The sequence below is a fragment of the Tenrec ecaudatus genome, chromosome 2 (assembly GCF_050624435.1).
Source record: "Tenrec ecaudatus isolate mTenEca1 chromosome 2, mTenEca1.hap1, whole genome shotgun sequence".
In the NCBI taxonomy this organism is placed as follows: domain Eukaryota; kingdom Metazoa; phylum Chordata; class Mammalia; order Afrosoricida; family Tenrecidae; genus Tenrec; species Tenrec ecaudatus.
This window is the reverse complement of record NC_134531.1, coordinates 33,478,362-33,496,925: the sequence shown is the minus strand read 5'-3', so window position 1 is coordinate 33,496,925 and position 18,564 is coordinate 33,478,362. Positions and strand designations below refer to the sequence as shown.

Here is an 18,564-nt window from a genome sequence, read left to right as displayed (position 1 = left end):
AGAGAGACAAGACCAGATTGCTAGTGATTATATATAAATATATTTATAAAGATAGATATATAATACAAGAAATGAACCATTAAATTATATACAGATAGATAATACAATAAATTAATAGTTAAATTATAAAGCAGTGAGACACTAGTAGTCCTTTAAGGCTTGAGAGCCACCAGTTGCCAGTCCCTTTCTGTAGAGAGAGCTGGGCTATATATACCCAGACAGCAAACAGCAAGGCAGGTCACCAACTGTCACCAACTGTCGGTCCCCAGCTCCAGAGATGAACATTCCAATCGTGTGGGATTAAAGGGACCTCAACTTACAGTGACACAGTCCACAGGCTAGGCATCCCACAGGTAGACAGACCCACCAGCCAGGACTTCTGAGCAAAGGCGTCTGCTCTTAGCTCACATGAGCAAAAATGCATTTAGAGTAAACACGGTGGTAAGGTGAGGAGTTTTTAAAAAGCTGACAGGAAGATGAGGATGTGGGCAGGAAAGGACACAAGCAGTCAAGGATGGCTCAACCAGAGTTAGAGCAACTCCTGGTAAGGAAATCCTGCCAAGCATGGCATGGCTTCCCTGAAGATCTCAACTATTCGCTCCATTCAGAGCATTTGTGTATGTCCTGAAGAGGATATCTTGTTTGTCTATCTGAGGTCCCATGGCAGATCCTTGACTTTCCTAGTGGTAGGCAGGCCTCTGGTGTGATTCTAACACTCAGAGTGCAAACAAGGGCAAGAGAAGGTCCCCCACCTTGGTTCTTTTTAAGACCATGGTGGGGGATTGGGTGATGCCAAACAGCATCTGCAACCTTCTGAAGCCAGTGAATCCTTTTGTGAGGGGTTAAAGATCCCCCTGCAGGTCTAGGAGTTCTGTCAGCCCCACCTTAGGGGGAAGAAAGACTTTTAAAAACCTTTTTGCACAGCCAACCACTGTTCCTCACAAGTCCAGAACCCAAAATAATCTTAAAAGACCCTCATGGGAAGAGGTATCTCAAAACCTCAGCACCACTGATGACCTTCAAGATATAAAATGCTCGTTTAATCTGCCATAGCCTTATCTTTACAGTAAAATGACCAAATACTCCTTGTAACTCATGAGTTGTCCTGTGTATCAAATGAGAGGGGCATTCAGAAAGAGGAAGATGCTCAATAAAAGAATTGGCACAGTGGCTGCAATGATGGACTCAAACCTAAGGAAACGCTGTGAGGCTGAGCCAGGACAGGGTGGTGTTTCGTTCTATAGTACATAGGATGACTATGAGTCAGAATCGACTCAATGGAACCGAACAACAACAATGTACAGCAAAGTTTTTTCAAGTTTAAAGGAGGTCTGGTAGCACCGTGAGATAAGTGTTGGACTGCACACCACAATGTCAGTAGTTCAAGCCCAACAGCTGTTCCATGGGAGAAAGATGAGGCTGCCTGCTCTTGTGTAGCTTTACAGCCTGGAAAACCATGTAGAGGGCCACTGTAAGTCAGAAGAGGCTCCATAGCAGTGGGTTTAGTTATTGGACTATTCAGAGTCCCTGTGTGGTGCACATGTAACGTATTTGGCTGGTAATCAAAATATTAAAAGTTAAAGTCAACCCAGAGGTGCCTCATAGAAAAGTCTACCTCAAAAAAAAAGAAAGAAGATGCTACAGAAGACAGTGCTATTCTGATATGCCAGGACTTCAAGTCAACTTGACAGCTGGTTTGGTTTTTAATTAGTTATACAGAAGTAAAACATAGCTAGAATTTTAATGAAATGCCTTAAGAGTCTAGCAGTTGTGCTCAATGTATGCATTCAAATATTTTATTTGGTTTTGTTTTTTCAAGAATGAGGAAGCCGCTGAGAGGTGTTGAAATTGGCTGTAGATGTTTTTAAAATATTTTCATTACAAAGCGAATGCTCCTCGAATTTTCAAATGCCCAAAAAAGTTTATTTCAATTTTCCCATCTTTAATATGATGATTCTTGGAAAAGAAAATGAAGTTACAGAGACTGACAGGTTGTGAGATTTATTGTGCTTGTGAGAATTGGGCAGTTGGAAAATTAGATCCACTTACCCACTTGACATTCAATATGCAAGAGTGGTGGTATTCTGAAAATTGAATTCTAGTTTTAAAGTGGAAACTGGTGAAAGCAATGACTATGGTTAGTTGCCACTTATATTTACACATCAGATATTAAAAGCCACTCTTAGACCAGTTAAATTTTTTAAACTCTATACAAAAAGGTGAGACTTTTTACTCCTATAAAAGAGTTACAGCATTGGAAATTCACAGGGGCGGTTCTACACTGCCTCTTGGGGTCACCATGAGTCAGAATCAACTTGATGGCAGCAAGTGAGTTATTCAGAAATAGTTCTGAATTCAGTGTTATTAACCCAGATCTCTCTGTGTCTAGTTTCCTCCTATTCATACACAGCACATGTATGCATATGTACCCACATATGCGATTTCTAAGGGCCCAAGAAGAGCTTTATTGTTTGAAACATGGTCCCCAGACACTATATCTCTCAATAGTCGGGCACCATCAGCCTTCTTCACCACATTTACTTATGCACACATTTGTCTTCAGCATTTATGTGGGGAAGGTGACCACACAATGATGGTTTTTGTTCTTTGTTGTTGTCTACCTGATTCCTTCAACACCTCGTGTTCACTTGGGCTGTGTGCTTCTTCTCTGTGGGCTTTGTTGCTTCTGAGCTTTGCCTTCAAGCCTTTAAGACCCCAGATGCTATATCTTTTGATAGCCGGGCACCATCAGCTTTCTTCACCACGTTTGCTTATGCACACGTCTGTCTTCTGTGATCATGTCGGGAAGGTGGGTATCATGGAATGACCATTTAGCTGAGCAAGGTGCTATTGTATTAAGGGAATGCATGCGAGAAGGCCCAATGTCCACCTGCTACCCTACTACTGAACCTATAAATATATGCACATAGGTCTATTTCCCCCATAATCATAAATATATTTACATATGTACATGTCTGTATTTAGACTTCTATGTACACCCTTTGCCTCCTACTCCTTTCCTCTATTTCCTTACGCTTTCCTCCTGTCCCACTACCATGTTCAGCCTTCATTCTGATTTCAGTAATTCCTTTCAGTTACCTTGCCCTTGGTCACTCCCTACCAGTCCTCCCATCCCCTCCCTCCACTGGTTTTGAACCACTCATTGTTCCCTTGTCTCTGGGTTGGCCAACACCTCCTCCCTTCCCCTACCTCCCACACTCTCATGTCCCTCCGGGACCATTGGTCCCGATATTTTCTTCTCACATTGTTTGTCCAGCCTATCTTGTCTAAGTGGGCCTGCAAATATAGTAATATGTGCAAAAAATGTGCATTACTTTAACAGCGCCAAAGTGGCACAGAAGAACATGGTGTCGACAGCAGCAACACCAAGACGCTAACAATCAAAAGAGTCACTGACATACAAAATTTTAAAGAAGAGGAAAAAACAAAACAAAAAGACAGCCAAAAATCAAACAAACAACCTGTTATTAGTTCAAGGTCTGTTTGTGGACCTTTCAGAGTATTTTCCGGATGAGTCTGATGAGGTGCCACGTCCTGGCCCCAAAGTCCATCCTTCATACTCCCTCGGGACCTCCTTACTCTGCTTCCCCTGCCGCTCCATTGCACACCCTCAGTGTTTTGCCTCAGTGTTGTAGGGTCAGCTCAGTCGCACATCCTCCACTGTGTCTCCGGTGCTGTCCCGTGTAGGGCCATTGGTCAATGCAGGATGTCACATCTCGCCATGGGGCTGGCTATATGGTCCTCTCTGTACATTGGGCCCTTCGAGCCCAGATATCGTCCTCTGAGCTTGGTGGGCCCAGATGTGCTCCGCTCCGTTCTTTCTCTTTCCTTTGCTTCAGCTTCCTTCTGGGTGTGGTATGGTAAGTCAGTTCCTTTCCCACACCAGATGATCTATTTTCATTTTCTGTGGTATTCCCTTCGATGGTAGGGGTCGGGCTAATCCTGGTTGGGGCCGGCATATGGTCCAGTATCTTTGTGGATTCCTCAGCGCTTTATGTTGCCCTCCTGGTTTGGCATGTCATGGTGGGGTCCCTATGCATGAAAGTGGGTGAAAGGAGACTCTGGGAAGTGTAAGATAAGATAAAATAATAATTTATAGATTATTAAGGGTTCATGAGGGAGGGGGGAGGGAAAAAAGGAAAATGAGCTGATTCCAGGAATCCAAGCAGAAGGCGAATTTTGAGAATGATGAGGGCAACGAATGTATAGGGTGCTTTACTCAATTGATGTATGTATGGATTGTGATAAGAGTTGTATGAACTCCAATAAAATGATTTTTTTAAAGAAGAGCTTTATTAACCCTCAACTCTTACTTCTACCTGGAAACCTAAGCTGTTATAAATCCATCATGCAAGCAATTACCTAGATATTTAGACTTTTAAATATTCTTTTATTTCAACAGTTCTTTTGGCAAGTAAGTTACGTATAACATAATTCAACATTACAATCATTCAATCATATCAAGGAAATTTTTACAATTACCACCACCACCATTTTAGAGCATTCACCCACCCCATGGTCAAACCACCTTTGAGTTATGCAACCATAGTATTCCCTCGCCCTCCCATCTTCATTAGTTATTCCCGAAATCCCCTTTCCCTTCCTATCATCCACTCCCCGACCCCTATTTTCCCTATATCCCCTTGTGTCAGATATTATCATTATGCATCCACTCCTCCTGTGCTTCACAGCTGGGAGCCCCGACATAAAACAATAAAAAACAAAAATCACACTATGGTAGTAAGGATAAAAACATAATAGTATACAGACAAAAATACAAATAATGCATAAGAAGGAAAAGACCCCAAGCAACATTCAAAAAGCCAGAGAAGAAATTTCTGTCATGGAACCAGTAAGAGATACTTGCACCTGGAACAAATTCAGGTCATGTCTATAGGGTGGTCAGCTAGCCAAGTATCGAGTTCAATTCAACGTAATCAAGATTACAATGGTCTCTGCCTGATTGTAAGGCTGTCCCAGGCACGTGCCTGTGGCTAGAGCAGATCTACCAGTGACTCAGTCTGACTAGACACTCTTCATGTGTTTCATTTGGTTTGGGGCTCCCATGATTCCCCCACAGCCCTCCACAAATTGTGTTCATATTTTTTGCTCTGATGCTTTTCTCCCCACCATATTCAAATTTTGTAATTGTCTTCCTCGGATCACAAACGCTGGTGTGCTCCCTCTGTGTGGATTTAGTTGACTCCTAGCTTTGATGGCTCCTTGTTTGAGTACAAGCCTTTGAGACCCTATTCCAGGGGGTAACCGGGCAACATCTACTCTCATCACCACCCTTTGCTTTTAGTACTATTATCTTCCGTGGTCACTTCATGAAGGGGAGTATTGAGCAGGGCCATGATCTCAGACCTGATTGTTCAAGTTGGAGCTAGGATTTACTAAGAGCTGCAAACCCATTCCTGGAGCTATGCCTTTTTTTTTTTTTTTTTTTTTTGCTGCCACTTGGTAGCCAATACATATGTCATATCATTCCGTAGTTCAATCATTCTGTTAGTCTGGGTAAACTAGAGAAACAAATTCATAAACACACACATATGTATATAAGAGAGAGTTTTATATAAAAGGTAATTGTACATTAAGAAAACATCCCAACCCAGTCCAGTCCAAGGCCATAAGTCTGATATTAGCCCATATGTCCTATACCAAACTATAAAGTCCTCTTCAGATTCATGAAACACATGCAATGATGCCGAATGCAGGATGATCACAAGGCAGTGGGTAGAAAGTCTTTGGATTCAGTGGTGTTGTAAGCATCTCAGCGCTGGCAGAGGTCTCTCTGTGGTTTCTCCGGCTTGCGAGATCTGGTTGCATCAGAGCAGGTCCATGTGGCTTCTCCAGCTCAGGGCACTAGTGTAGTTCCATGTGTCTCGTCAGTTGCAATGTCTCCCAGGAAATTCAGCCGTGTCAGTAGTGAGTCTCCAAGGGAGTGAACTGAGAGGGATGGTGTCTCCTGCCTTCACAAAGGAATTCTAGATTTCCCAGAATTCTCAGGAGAAGGCCATGCCCACACAGAGGTCTCATTGGCTATCTCCAGATCGACAGGCTAGACTCCACCTTAATCCTCAAATTGACACCAGATTAGGTGAGTACCACAATCATGTCGAACATAATTATACAGTTGCTTCCATAATCATACATGTTTTCCAAAACATACTTTTCCTTCCTGGACTTCTTGGCATCATCTCCCTCTTCTCTCTCCCACCCTACTATAGCCCCCTTTCCCCCAAACCCTTCTTGCATGTGCTTTCCCGGTAGGCTCAACATCCCTAGGTTTCGTTTACTGAAAAATAAAAAACAATTAACCCAGTTTCAAGAGGGTGAACCCCAGTGGTGACACACCTCTGAGATATTCCCTAATATAAACAAACACAAGCAAAATATTATAAAATGGCTATCTCAGGGTTGCCAGAATAATGCACATCTTAATACAGCATATGGGGCATTGATGCACCAAGACCTTGTTTTTTCACCAACTGCTCTTGGTACAGCTGTCTTCTACCTCAGGCACTGTGTGTTTTCCGGCTTAAGTCCTCAGGTGACAAGCGTATCTGGGGTAGAGTACAGTTCATCCAGTGGAGTTCCCATTGGGGGTTCAATATTCTGATGAATACAAAAACAAAGCATTCTTAGTGCTTACCAGTTTTATTGACATATAATTCACATTGTGCAGTAATTTTTCCCAATGCAAAATGTCAATTGATTTCTTGAAAGCTACACATCCATGAGCATTGATTGTAGATCCAAGCAAAATGAAATTCTTAACCACTTCAATTTTTTATCCATGTATCATTCTGTCTACTGATTCCGTTGTGAAGAGTTGTGTTTTCTTTGTGTGGAGCTATAATCCATACTGTGGGCTGTAGTCCTTGATCTTCATCACAAATGCTTCAAGTCCTTTAGGCAAGCAAGGCTAGGTCATCTATATATTCATCTATATACCTCAGTTTGTCAATAAGCCTTCCTCCAGTCCTAGTTCTTTTTCATGTAGCCCAAGGTATTTTTATTATTATTTTTTGTTCAGATAAGAATAAATACAGTGAGATGATACAACCCTGACACACATATTTCCTGATTTTAAACTACACAGTATTCCCTTGTTCTGTTCAACAACTTCTTCTTGGGCCACTTATAGGTTCTAAGTGAGCACAAGGACATGTTATAAAATTCCTATTCTTCTCAATGTTATCCATAGTTCCTTATGGTCACCAGAGTTGAATGTCTTTGATAGTCGATAAAACACAGGTAAATGCATTCTAGTATTCTCTACTCTGAGTCAAAATCCATCTGACATCAGCAACGATATCCCTCATGCCACATCCTCCTGTGAATCTGGTTTGAATTTCTGGCACTCCATAGAGTTGAATGTCTTTGATAGTCAATAAAACAGGTAAATGCTTTCTAGTATTCTCTACTCTGAGTCAAAATCCATCTGACATCAGCAACGATATCCCTCATGCCACATCCTCCTGTGAATCTGGTTTGAATTTCTGGCACTCCATGTCAATATACTGCTGCAACCACTGTTGAATTGTCTTCAGTAAAATTGTACTTGCCTGTAATAGTAGAATACTGTCTGATAATGTCTTCACTCTGTTGGGTCACTTTTCTTTTTAATGGGAACAAATGTGAATCTCTTCCAGTCAAGTGATCACATAGGGTCTTCCAAATATCTTGGCATAGGCAAGTGAGAGCTCCCAGTGTTTTGTCAGCTGTTGGAAGGTTTCCATGGTTATTCCATCAGTTCCTGGAGTCTTACTTTTGCTAACGCCGTCACTGCAGCTTAGACTTCTCCCTTCAGTGTCATTGGTTCTTGATCATACACTAGCTTGTTTTGAAATGACTGATTGTCAACCAGTTCTTTCTGGTGCCACAGTATGTATCCATTTCATTGTCTTTTGATGTTTCCTGAATCGTTCAGTGTACATAGTTATGGATGCTGACGAGTCTCAAATCTGTGTGTCAAGCGTCAGGCTGGAGGCTTCTCCTGACTCACATAGCTGCAGAGCCTGAGGAATCTGAGATCAGCAGATCAGACAAGCACAGGCTAACAGGCTGAAAAGGCAATGAATCTCAAGAACCAGCAGTCAAATAGTAACAAACCAAGTTCAGGATCTAGTAAGTGAGTAAACGTTGGCAGAAATCCAACATATATCCGATATAGGCCACAACCACAGGGAAACTCCCCCTTACAACTGATGGGCTGATAGCATCATGGAGGATGCTTATTCTGTTACATAGCTACCAACCTCCATCATTATATAATTGCCAAACTACATCTTTACATAACTGTCAAGTCACTAAGCACCATAGCACTGACAAGTTCACACAACCTCAATCATCACAGAGCTGTTCTTTCCTAGCTTCCTTTAAAAGCACAAAGATTTTTTTTAATTTATTATAATTGGGAGTTAATACACGTAGCATATCATTCCATAGTTCAATCATGTCAAGCAGAATTGTACAATTAAAAGCACAGTTTTTCATTGTTTTTCTCATTACTGTGACTTCACAATCACAGAAGACTCCAGTTTCCTTTCATTCGGACCTTCTTGCTGAATACGAGGCATCAATCTCTCCACTCTCTGCACCTGCAAACTCCGAAGGGTGAGCTAAGCATGGGGGAAACCTTTATCTTCATATTCACCTTGCGTCTTCAGAGTTAGGAGACTTCTTCTCTAAGAGTCCTTTCAGATACCTGGATATTCTCTAACTCCATTATCCTACCCCACACTATGGAGAGACCAGAATTGGTTTGGGACACGGAACGTGGGTAGTGAATGAGAGGGAGAGAGCAGTAGGCTAGGAGCTGGAAACTTGGGCATCTCGTTCCTGCTTTGCCGCTAACTACTCGGTGGCCATAAGCACAGGGAGCATTAGGTGGTCTCCTATCTGTAAAATAAAAACTTTCCCCAAGAAAGTCTAAGTTCTCTTCTAGCCCCAGATCTTTGTTGATTCTTCTCATTTAAAGATGAATCCATTTACCTCTGCTTTGTCAAGGTCTGGTATTAGTAACCTGGATTGTGGAGGGAAATTTTGTCTTTCAGACCTATTGACATCTGTCTGTTAATACACTACATTGCCTAATCGCTAGCGCTCCTCGTTCTTGGTAAAATTGGTAACAACCATTACTTCTGCCAACCAGCTCTCAGGCACTGGGATTCACACTCAAAGTGGCTCAGAGCGCAGAAAGCACCTTCTTAATAAAGAGGACTTACTCCGGCAACACACAGCACCATCAGTTTTTCCAAGTGAAGAGAGAATCATAGGTAATACAGGAGTGGCCTCCTGAACTTAAGCCTCCCAAGATTGTGGGGGAGTGTAAGAAGAGCCTTGGTGGTGTAGTAGTTAGAGTTGGGAAACGATCCACAAGGTCAGCAGTTCAAAGCCACCAGATGCTCTGTGGGAGAAAGATGGGGCTTTCTACTCCTATAAAGATTTAGTCGCAGAACCTCACAAGGGCAGTTCTACCCTGGCCTGTCAGGTGGCAAACAATTGGCATCGATTTAGCAGCAGTTAGAGGAGAGTCCATGCTTCCTCCCACACCCCTCCCATCTTTCCTGACCAGATTCTAAAGAAGCAGTCTTTTTTGTCCAGATATAAATATCTGGTTTAAAATCCAAACTAAAGACTTATTTAAGTGATATTTTAAACACTAATAAATAAATAAAGTTACTGAAGGATCTTGATACTAACTACAGGTGATTTTCACAAACAGACCTATAGGAAGCCTAATTGCTGATCCTAATGCATTTTCACTTTTAGTAGGTGCTTTCTGGACATGTGGAACCAAGCTCAGCATTCACACTAAACCTAGGATGCCTCCCTGTGACTTCACGCCTGAAAAATACAAGGTAAGATTGAGGAGTTTAGGAAATGGCCTCCACCCCGACCCCCCACATACACACCCGTCCAAACAAACAAAAAAAAAAGGTGAATCATCTAAGGCAGTCTCAGCGAACTGTTTCCTCCTGAAAGGCCCACAAATGGCCCTGCCTGACATCAAGCCGTCCCATCACAGATCTCTAAGGTCTCCTTCTTTTAAGGCACTGAGAACATACAATCTCCTCTTACTCCATCTAATACTGGTCCACTAAGTGGTATAGGAAGCAATCATGTGTGTATGCATCAAAGAAAGAATATAAGAAGGATAATAGACGTGACCATTTTGATCAGCTCATGTGGCAATGCATGATCTGTTGTTCTTACATCTTGTAGACATAAAGTTAGCATTTTTTTCTCCTCGAGTTAATTAAAACTGCTCTCTCTCCCTGCCTCTTTCTCTCTCTCAGCCGCCGCTTTATCATACATGACACTAACAGATTAGAAATCATAACATCAATACGTAGATCAAGAAGGAACCACAATGAAGTGACGCGTGAGGGAGATGTTTATAAGTAAGCACAAGCACCAGCACTGTGACCTTTTTCCCAAAAAACTACAGCAACAAAAGTGCTTTCTTAGTTCAGACAATCTTCCTACAAAGCCTACTTTCTTCTCATTGCTGAAGCCAACTCAAAGCCAGAGATTTCCATTTAGACCAGCGCTTCTCAACCCTCCTAATGCTTCGACCCTTTACTATAGTTTTTCATGCTGTGGTGACCCCAATCATAAAACTATTGTCGTTGCTACTTTATAACTGTAATTTTGCTACTGTTATGAATTGTAATATAAAGATCTGAGATGCGGGATGTATTTTCATGGTTACAAATTGAGCATAATTAAACATAATTAAAGCGCAGTGATTAATCACAAAACAATATGTAATTATATATTATGAAATATTTATTTGTTTTCTGATGGTCTTTAGGTGACCCCTGTGAAAAGGTCGTTCCACCCCCAAAGGGGTCACGACCCACAGGTTGAGGACCACTGATTTAGACAAAGACAATTGCAGCCGCTCTCCTCATGCTTGACCTAGAAATCGCTTGCAGGTCCATGAGACATGTTCCTACTCACGGTGAGCCTTGGGTTCTTACCAGAAGAACGCTGTCAAAACAAGGTCCTCTGAAGCACTGGGGCAACAGCTTTATGTCCCATTCAATGGCTCCGTTGCAGTGGAGGCTATTGTGTCGCATGGTGACCCTACAGGACAGAGGGCAGTAGAACTGTCCCACGGGCTTTCCTTAGAGAAGCAGGCTGCCATAACTTTCTCCTGTAGAGGGCGCTGGTGGGTTCAAGTTTCTGACCTTGGGGATAGCAGTGGATCACTGACCAAGTGCACCACCAAGGCTCCTTCCGTTCAGTATAGTGACCGGGAGAAAAAAGAATAACTGCTCTTGAGTCGATTGCTACTGATTGCCGCTCACCTGTGTCAGAGTAGAACTGTTCTCCACCGAGTTTTCGATGGCTAGGGTGTTTCAGAAGTGCAGGGACGACGAGCCAAACCCACTGCCATCAGGTCACTTCCGATGCACAGCAGTTCTAAATAGAGTTTCTGAGGCTTTGTCCACCTCTATGTGCACAGACAGCCTCGTCTTTCTCCTGTGGAGCAACTCATGGGTTTGAATCGCTGACCTTGCAGTTAGCAGCTAAGGGCTTACCCAACAGCTGATCTGTTGTTCTTGTTGGGTTTTTTGTTTGTTTGTTTGTTTTTAAAGAGGAAACAAGGAAAAGAAAGAGTTTAACTATTGTCTATCTGCAGACTCTTGAGTATAACCGTGTTCTGGAGATCCACAAGGAACATCTCTCTCCGGTGCCGACGGCATTCTTTCAGAAACCCTTGCTGCTCCACCAGGGGCACATGGAGTGGCTATTTGATGCTGAGGGAAACAGATACCTGGACTTCTTCTCAGGGATTGTCACTGTCAGTGTTGGTCACTGCCACCCGTGAGTATCATTACAGTTTGCGGCGTTCACTCCAGAGGAATCTCTGGAAGACAGGCTGACGGTCATCCGTGTGGTTGAGAACCCTTGGTCCCGCCACACAGTCTTGGTCATGCTCCTTTTATCCGGACCCACGGCCGCCTCGTGTGTCCCGGAGTAGAACTGTGCTCCACAGGGTGCTTGGTGGCTCATTTTTCAGAAGCAAATCTGAGAAGTAGGTGCTTCGGAGTGTACCTCTGCCTCTAACCTCTCAATTAGTGGCCAGGCCCTGTAGTCATTTGTTGTTAAGTGTGGTCAAGAGTTTCCAACTCACAGCAACTTTATGTACAACGGAACCAAACACCACCCAGGCCTGTGCCCGCCTCACAATTGTTCTGCTGATTGGGCCCATCAATGCAGCCATCTGGTCAAGAGCCTCTTTGTCGTGGCTCCTCTACTTGACCAAACATGGTGCCCTTCTCCAGAGTCTGGTCTCTCCTGACGACATTTCCAAAGTATGTGAGGCAAAGTCTCACCATCCTGGCCTCTAAGGAGCCTTCTGGCTGAACTTCTGCCAAGGCGGGTCTGCTCGTTCTGGCGGCAGTCCATGGTACTTTCCATAATCTTCGCCAACATCATAGTTGGCCGTTTGCACCTGGGAACTCCTTGGTTCACTTACAATGGTTGAAAAATAATACAAAGAAGAAGGAAAAACACTTCCCTCTTCTAGCTGATCTATTCACTGCCGTTTGCTGGGTAAAAAATCTCAACGTAACACGTATTCTTTTCAAGACCATTAAGGCTCTGTGGTTCTCGTTACACATGCAGCGTGGGGTGTTGCCGTGCGTGTTTCTCTCTCTCTACTAAGAGCTTCACGCTTGCCAGGGACACATTGAGATCAGGGCAGAGATGAAAGGGAAGGCCAGGGCCTCTCACAGAAATACAGAGGCAACTAAGTGAGCTGATGGATAATGAGACCTTGGAGCCTGGGGGTCATCTTAATCAACTCCGAGAGATGGATGAGGAGGGGGAAAAATAAGACAAAGACATAAGTCCAGCTGGAAATTTACCTGGGAAATGCATGGATCGAGTATTCTTGAGATTCTTTGCAGCCGTGGTCACAATCCCATCCCCACAAATGTCCGCCAGCAGGTCCTTCTGTGATCCTTTTAGATACGGGGCAGCAGGTCCTTCTGTGATCCTTTTAGATATGGGGCAGCCATTTCATTTCGGTGCCTATTCTCTCTCTAGCCATTAGTCATATGGCCAATAAAACTTATTTAAAATAAATACCAATATTCAAGTAGTAAGTGTAAAATAAATGTAAAAGTTTGGGCCCTTTGCAGAAGCAGGAGGGGCAGGAAGCGTCTCCGCTCCAAGCAGCTGTCAGCAGGTAAAGCAGATCAGTGAAGAAATGGAAGACTCTTAGTGGGATGGACTGAAACGTATTGTGCCACTCAATCGTTTAAACGTATTGAAAAGAGTTGCACAATCATCACTATAATTGATTTTTAAACATTTTCTTATTCCTGGGACTCATTATTATTAGTTCTCCACCCCCACCCCGCCCCACCTCCCCCAAGAAATTGCTAATCCAGATACCATCTCTGTAGATATATCTATCCCAGATTTCATATAGAGAAAAACACACTCCCCCCAAAAAAGAAGGAAAAAAAAACCAATAACAGTAGCAAAATAAAACCTCAGTTGAAATGATAACAGAAAATAATAAAAACTTAAAATAATTTCAAGTGGATCATAAGAGAGAACAAACGATAAGGTATTAAATTCTAGCATAACGACATCTGCATTAGTCCACATTCCAGTACGCTGTTTGATAGTGAGGCTATTCACATCCCTGGTCCAAAGTCAGAGGGGATTCAGCAGAGGTTTCCTCCAAGTAGGGACCCTTCAAATGGGCTTTGAGCCTTTGCTGTCACCCACGGCTTTCTGCACACTGGGTGCTTGGAAGTTAAGCTCGGATACTGTTCCTTTTCCAGTCTGGATTTTATTAGTTACAACCCTCAGATCACACAGGTTGGTGTGTGCTTCTTCCACGTGGACTTAGCTGATGCCTCACTGGAATGGATACTTGTTTTAAGACAGCCTTCAGGATCCCAGATGCTATTCTTGCTGGTAAGCAGGTACCATCTGATTTCTTCATCACACTTTGCTATGACACTCATATCTTCAGGGATCTCTTCTTGAGCACAGGTATTGAGTAGGGCCATGCCACAAGAACTAATTGTTCTTAGATCAGGGCTACAATGAAGTGCAAGTTCAACATTCCATTCATATATCTATGGTTGATATATGTCCCTCTTTACTGACTTTTGAAAAACCTTACACTTATCCTGATTTCCATCTGACCTTTCTGCTTGTTCCTCTGACCTCCTGTGGTAATTGCATAATCTGGTGTCACTTGAGACTATTAAGAGTGAAGAGGTGGAGTTTAGCCTGTCAATCAGGTTGCAGCTTGATGGCTTCGTTTGGAAGCACTATGGAGATAAATAGCTCACTGGAGGCCAGATATGCACTCTCCCTGGGAGACATTCCTTGTGACAAGCCACATGGAACTACACTGATGGGGCCAGAGCCCTGGAGCTGGAGGAGCCACATGGTGACCCACACCAGCGCTGTGATGCTTCCACCACCACTGGATCCACAAGGCTTTCCACCCAGTGGCCTGTGATCTTCCTATATTCAGTATCATTGCATGAGTCTCAAGAGGAATTTATAGATTGGTATTGGACATATGGGCTAATATCAGACTTATGGACTTGATCTGGACTGAGCTGGATGTTTCCTTAATATACCATTACTCTTTGATATAAAGCCCTCTCTTACATATATATGACTGTCTCTGGATTTATTTCTCTAATCTACCTGGACTAACGCACCTCCTAATTCTGGATGTCTTGATATTTTTCTTAATTCTCAACTGTTATAGCCACACACCCTTCCTCCTTTATTGTTTTCCATCGACCCATTCCAGTCACTTAAGTGCTACAATTTTAGCAGCCTTGTTTATAGCCATCGAGTTGGCTCCAACTCATGATCACTCCATGTCCAGCACAAAGAAACATTCCTCAGTCCTGCACTATCCCCATGATCATTGACACATTTGACTCGGGCTTTCATAGGCTAATTTTTGGAAGCAAATAACCAGGTCTTTCTTCCTAGACTATCTTAGTCTGAAGGCTTCATTGAAACTTGTCCACCTGGGTGACCCTGCTGGTATTTGAAATATTGGTGGCATAGCTTCTAACATCCCAGCAACATACAAGCCACCTGTGTTAGGCTGGGTTGTCTAGGAAGACAAAACCCGTGGCACTCATCCGCATATAAAGAAAAATTTTATATCAAGAAGACATCCTAGGCCAGTCCAACTCAAATCCGTAAGTCCAATGCTAGCAAGGGCCCTCTTCAGACTAACATAACTGCAGGCCAATGATGTCAAAAATACAAGGAGACTGGAGGGTGCAGAGTCCTGTGGATCAACAGTCAAGGGCTCAAGTAGAAAGCAGGTGTTTTGAGAATGATGATGGCAACATATGTACAAATGTGCTTGACACATTGATGTATGTATGGATTGTGATAAGAGTTGTATGAACCCCTAATAAAAGGATTATTTTATAAAACGAAAAATTCAGTAGAGATGTGTCAGGAGCTGACAGCTTCCAGGTTGGCTCTCAGGTCTGGGTGATGCACTTGGAGCCGTCCCAAGAGCCAGACACAGTATCCCAGCAAGGAGGAATAGAAGGGGCAGCGAGAGAAGCTGCTCCCAGTCTCTCTCCCTCTTGATGGACAGGTTAAGCTTCATGCCCACCTCCACACAGGTACCATCAAGTTGACATAAAATTTAATGACCATGCCACCACAGTATGACAAACTGACAAATAAGTGGTGAGCCACATCCCTATCTACCCTTGTTTCTTATTATACCTGAAAATGAACTTCTGATCTTGAAAATTGATCTGATTCTTTAAAGAATGTGGTTTCATAATTATGAAATATTTGTCATTACTAACTACTTAGCCACGATACATGAATCTCCTTTGAAGCAAAAACTATTGGTTGTGCATACATGTTAATGAATGGATCTATGATCCTAAGAATGAAATGGAAAGCTTACATCCAGTTATCTCTATTTTCCAAATAGCTCAAAGAGAAGTTAATCAGAAAACTTATAGATAGAAGAGATTTAAATCTAAAGTTCCTTCAGGGCAAGGAATTTATTCCCCCAAATCTCTAACTGTGGTAGTTAAAATTGTATATCAACTTGGCTGAACCATGATTCTCAGTGGTTTGGAAGTTACATCATAGTTTGGCGCTTACGTAATGATGTAGTCATCTGCCCTGATGAGATCTGACATAAGGTATTCATTTCCACGATGAGATCTGCTACGAACAACCAATCAGTTGGAAGGGAGTTTCCTTGGGGATGTGGCCACTATATGAGGACATTTGGCAAAGTTTCTGGATTTTTACCGGATCTCATTCCTACATCTGGTTTGTCATCTCTCATGTGACCTCTAGACTTGAGCCAGGGCCCTGAAACATTGCCTTCCAATCTTAGGACTCATTATCCTCCTGTCTTCCACTGAGTGCTCTAGCAAAACCAACAATTTAAGAGTATATGTGTGGGGGGGGGCTGTGTGTGTGTGTGTACAAGCGGGTACCCAAAAATAACTGGAATCTCTTTTTCTAAAGCTCGTATTTAAATATTTTTTACAAAAAAACCTTATCACCTTCAAAGTACTCTCCACTTAATACATTTGTCAAATCTGTGATTACATTCTTAGAAACATTTTTCAAACTCATCTGATTGGACAGCACCTCCCTCATTTTTTTCTTCGCCTCTTCTACTTCGTCAAATCACTGTCCTTTCACGTCCCTCTGCATTAGCGGAAACAAAAAGAAGTCACCTGGAGCGAGGTCAGATGAGGAAGGTGCGTGGGCAAGAGAGGTATGCTGGCACACTGAGATGCTGTGTGAGCAGGTGCGTTGTCATGGTGGCAAAACCAGTCCACCTTTTGCACAGATCAGGCCTTTTTTGTCACACACTGTTAAACATTCTTTTCAGAACCTCTAAATAGAAAGCTTGACTTGATGGAATGAACTCCAAATGCACTATCCCTATCATATAAAAAACAATGAACATCATCTTGATCTTTGATTTCACTTGACGAGCTTTGGGGGGCAAGGTGATAATGGTGTCTTCCACTGACTTGATTGATGTTTGCACCATGTCCTGTTGCAGTAGTGACCTTGGAAAAAGTCTGGGTCACTTCACGGCTGTTCTTTCAAAGCACAGCATGTTTCCAGTTGATGCTCTTCTTGCTGGCCAGTCAGAACCTGAGGCACAAATTTTGTGCCTTCTCATTCCCAAATCTTCCATTAAAATTTGCTTAACTGAGCTCCAAGATAGTCCAGATAACTTACCCATTTCTTCAATGGTCTGTCAGTTTTCAAGCACAAGTGCGTAACTTTTGTCAACCTTTTTGTCCATTTTAGGAAATCGGTGGACATCCAGAACCTTTTTTGAAACGAGAAAACTACTCATACACTGAGTTTTCCCATAGCGCTTTCCTTGTAAGCTGTGTTCGACATAACAGCAGTTTCTGTAGCATGTTTCATGAGCAGTAAACAAAATTTCACAGCCCTATTCTGTTCTTTTAAATCGGTCATCAAAAAAAAAAACAAGGTGTGACCTTCCCGACACGATTGCCTGAGCAAATGTGGTGAAGAAAGCTGATGGTGCTCAGCTATCAAAAGATATAGCATCTGTGGTCTTAAAGATATGCAGGTCAACAAGCAGCCATGTAGCTCAGAAGCAACAAAACCCACATGGAAGAAGCACACCACCTGTGTAACCACGAGTGTCGAAGGGATCAGGTATCAGGCATCAAAGAACAAAAAATCATATCATTGTAAAGGAGGGGGAGTGCGGAGTGGAGACCCAAAGCCCATCTGTAGGTTAAAGAATACCCCTATACAGAAGGGTTGCTGGGAGGAAACAAGCCAGTTAGGGTGCCGTGTAGCAACAATGAAACATACAACTTTCCTCTAATTCTTAAATACTTCCTCCCCCCACTATAATGATCCCAATTCTACCTTACAAATCTGGCTAGAAGAGAGGATGTACACTGTTACAGATAGGAACTGGAAACACAGGGAATCCAGGGCAGATGATCCCTTCAGGACCAGTGGTAAGAGTGGCAATACCGGAGGGTGGAGGGAAGGTGGGGTGGAAAGGGGGAACCGATTATAAGGATCTACATATAACTTCCTCTCTAGGGGATGGGCAAAAGAAAAGTGGGTGAAGGGAGACATTGGACAGTGTAAGACATGATGAAATAATAATTTATAAATTATCAAGGGTTCATGAGAGGGGGGGAGTAGGGAGAGAGAGAAAAAAATGAGGAGCTGATATCAAGGGCTTAAGTGGAGAGCAAATATTTTTATAATGATGAGGGTAATGAATGTAAAAATGTGCTTGACACAATTGACATATGTATGGATTGTGATAAGAGTTGTATGAGCCCCCAATAAAATGAATTTTTTTAAAAAACCAAGTTGTAAGAGAAACTGCTTTTATGAAAAATTCACTGTGAGCAGAGAGAACCTTCCCAGGAGATGCCACAGGGTGCACGAACTCAGAGCAAGTTGCTTGATTCTCACCTAGCGGGGGAAATGCATACTATGAGAGCTCCACTGAGC

General features: G+C 42.8%; 1 protein-coding gene across 3 annotated transcripts in view; it reads left to right on the top strand.

Annotated features, from left to right (window-relative positions):
• Nucleotides 1–9,809: 9,809 nt before the first annotated feature.
• The window catches only part of AGXT2 (alanine--glyoxylate aminotransferase 2), a 53,734-nt gene continuing 44,979 nt past the window's right edge, over nucleotides 9,810–18,564 (top strand). For 2 of the 3 annotated variants that reach the window (XM_075543001.1, XM_075543002.1), the window contains exons 1-2: nucleotides 9,831–9,890; nucleotides 11,681–11,865. In XM_075543001.1, the coding sequence (XP_075399116.1) occupies nucleotides 9,855–9,890; nucleotides 11,681–11,865 (221 nt within the window). In that variant the 5' untranslated portion in view covers nucleotides 9,831–9,854. Of the gene's footprint in view, nucleotides 9,891–11,680; nucleotides 11,866–18,564 lie in introns of all 3 variants that reach the window. The other variant, XM_075543000.1, reaches the window with a different exon arrangement.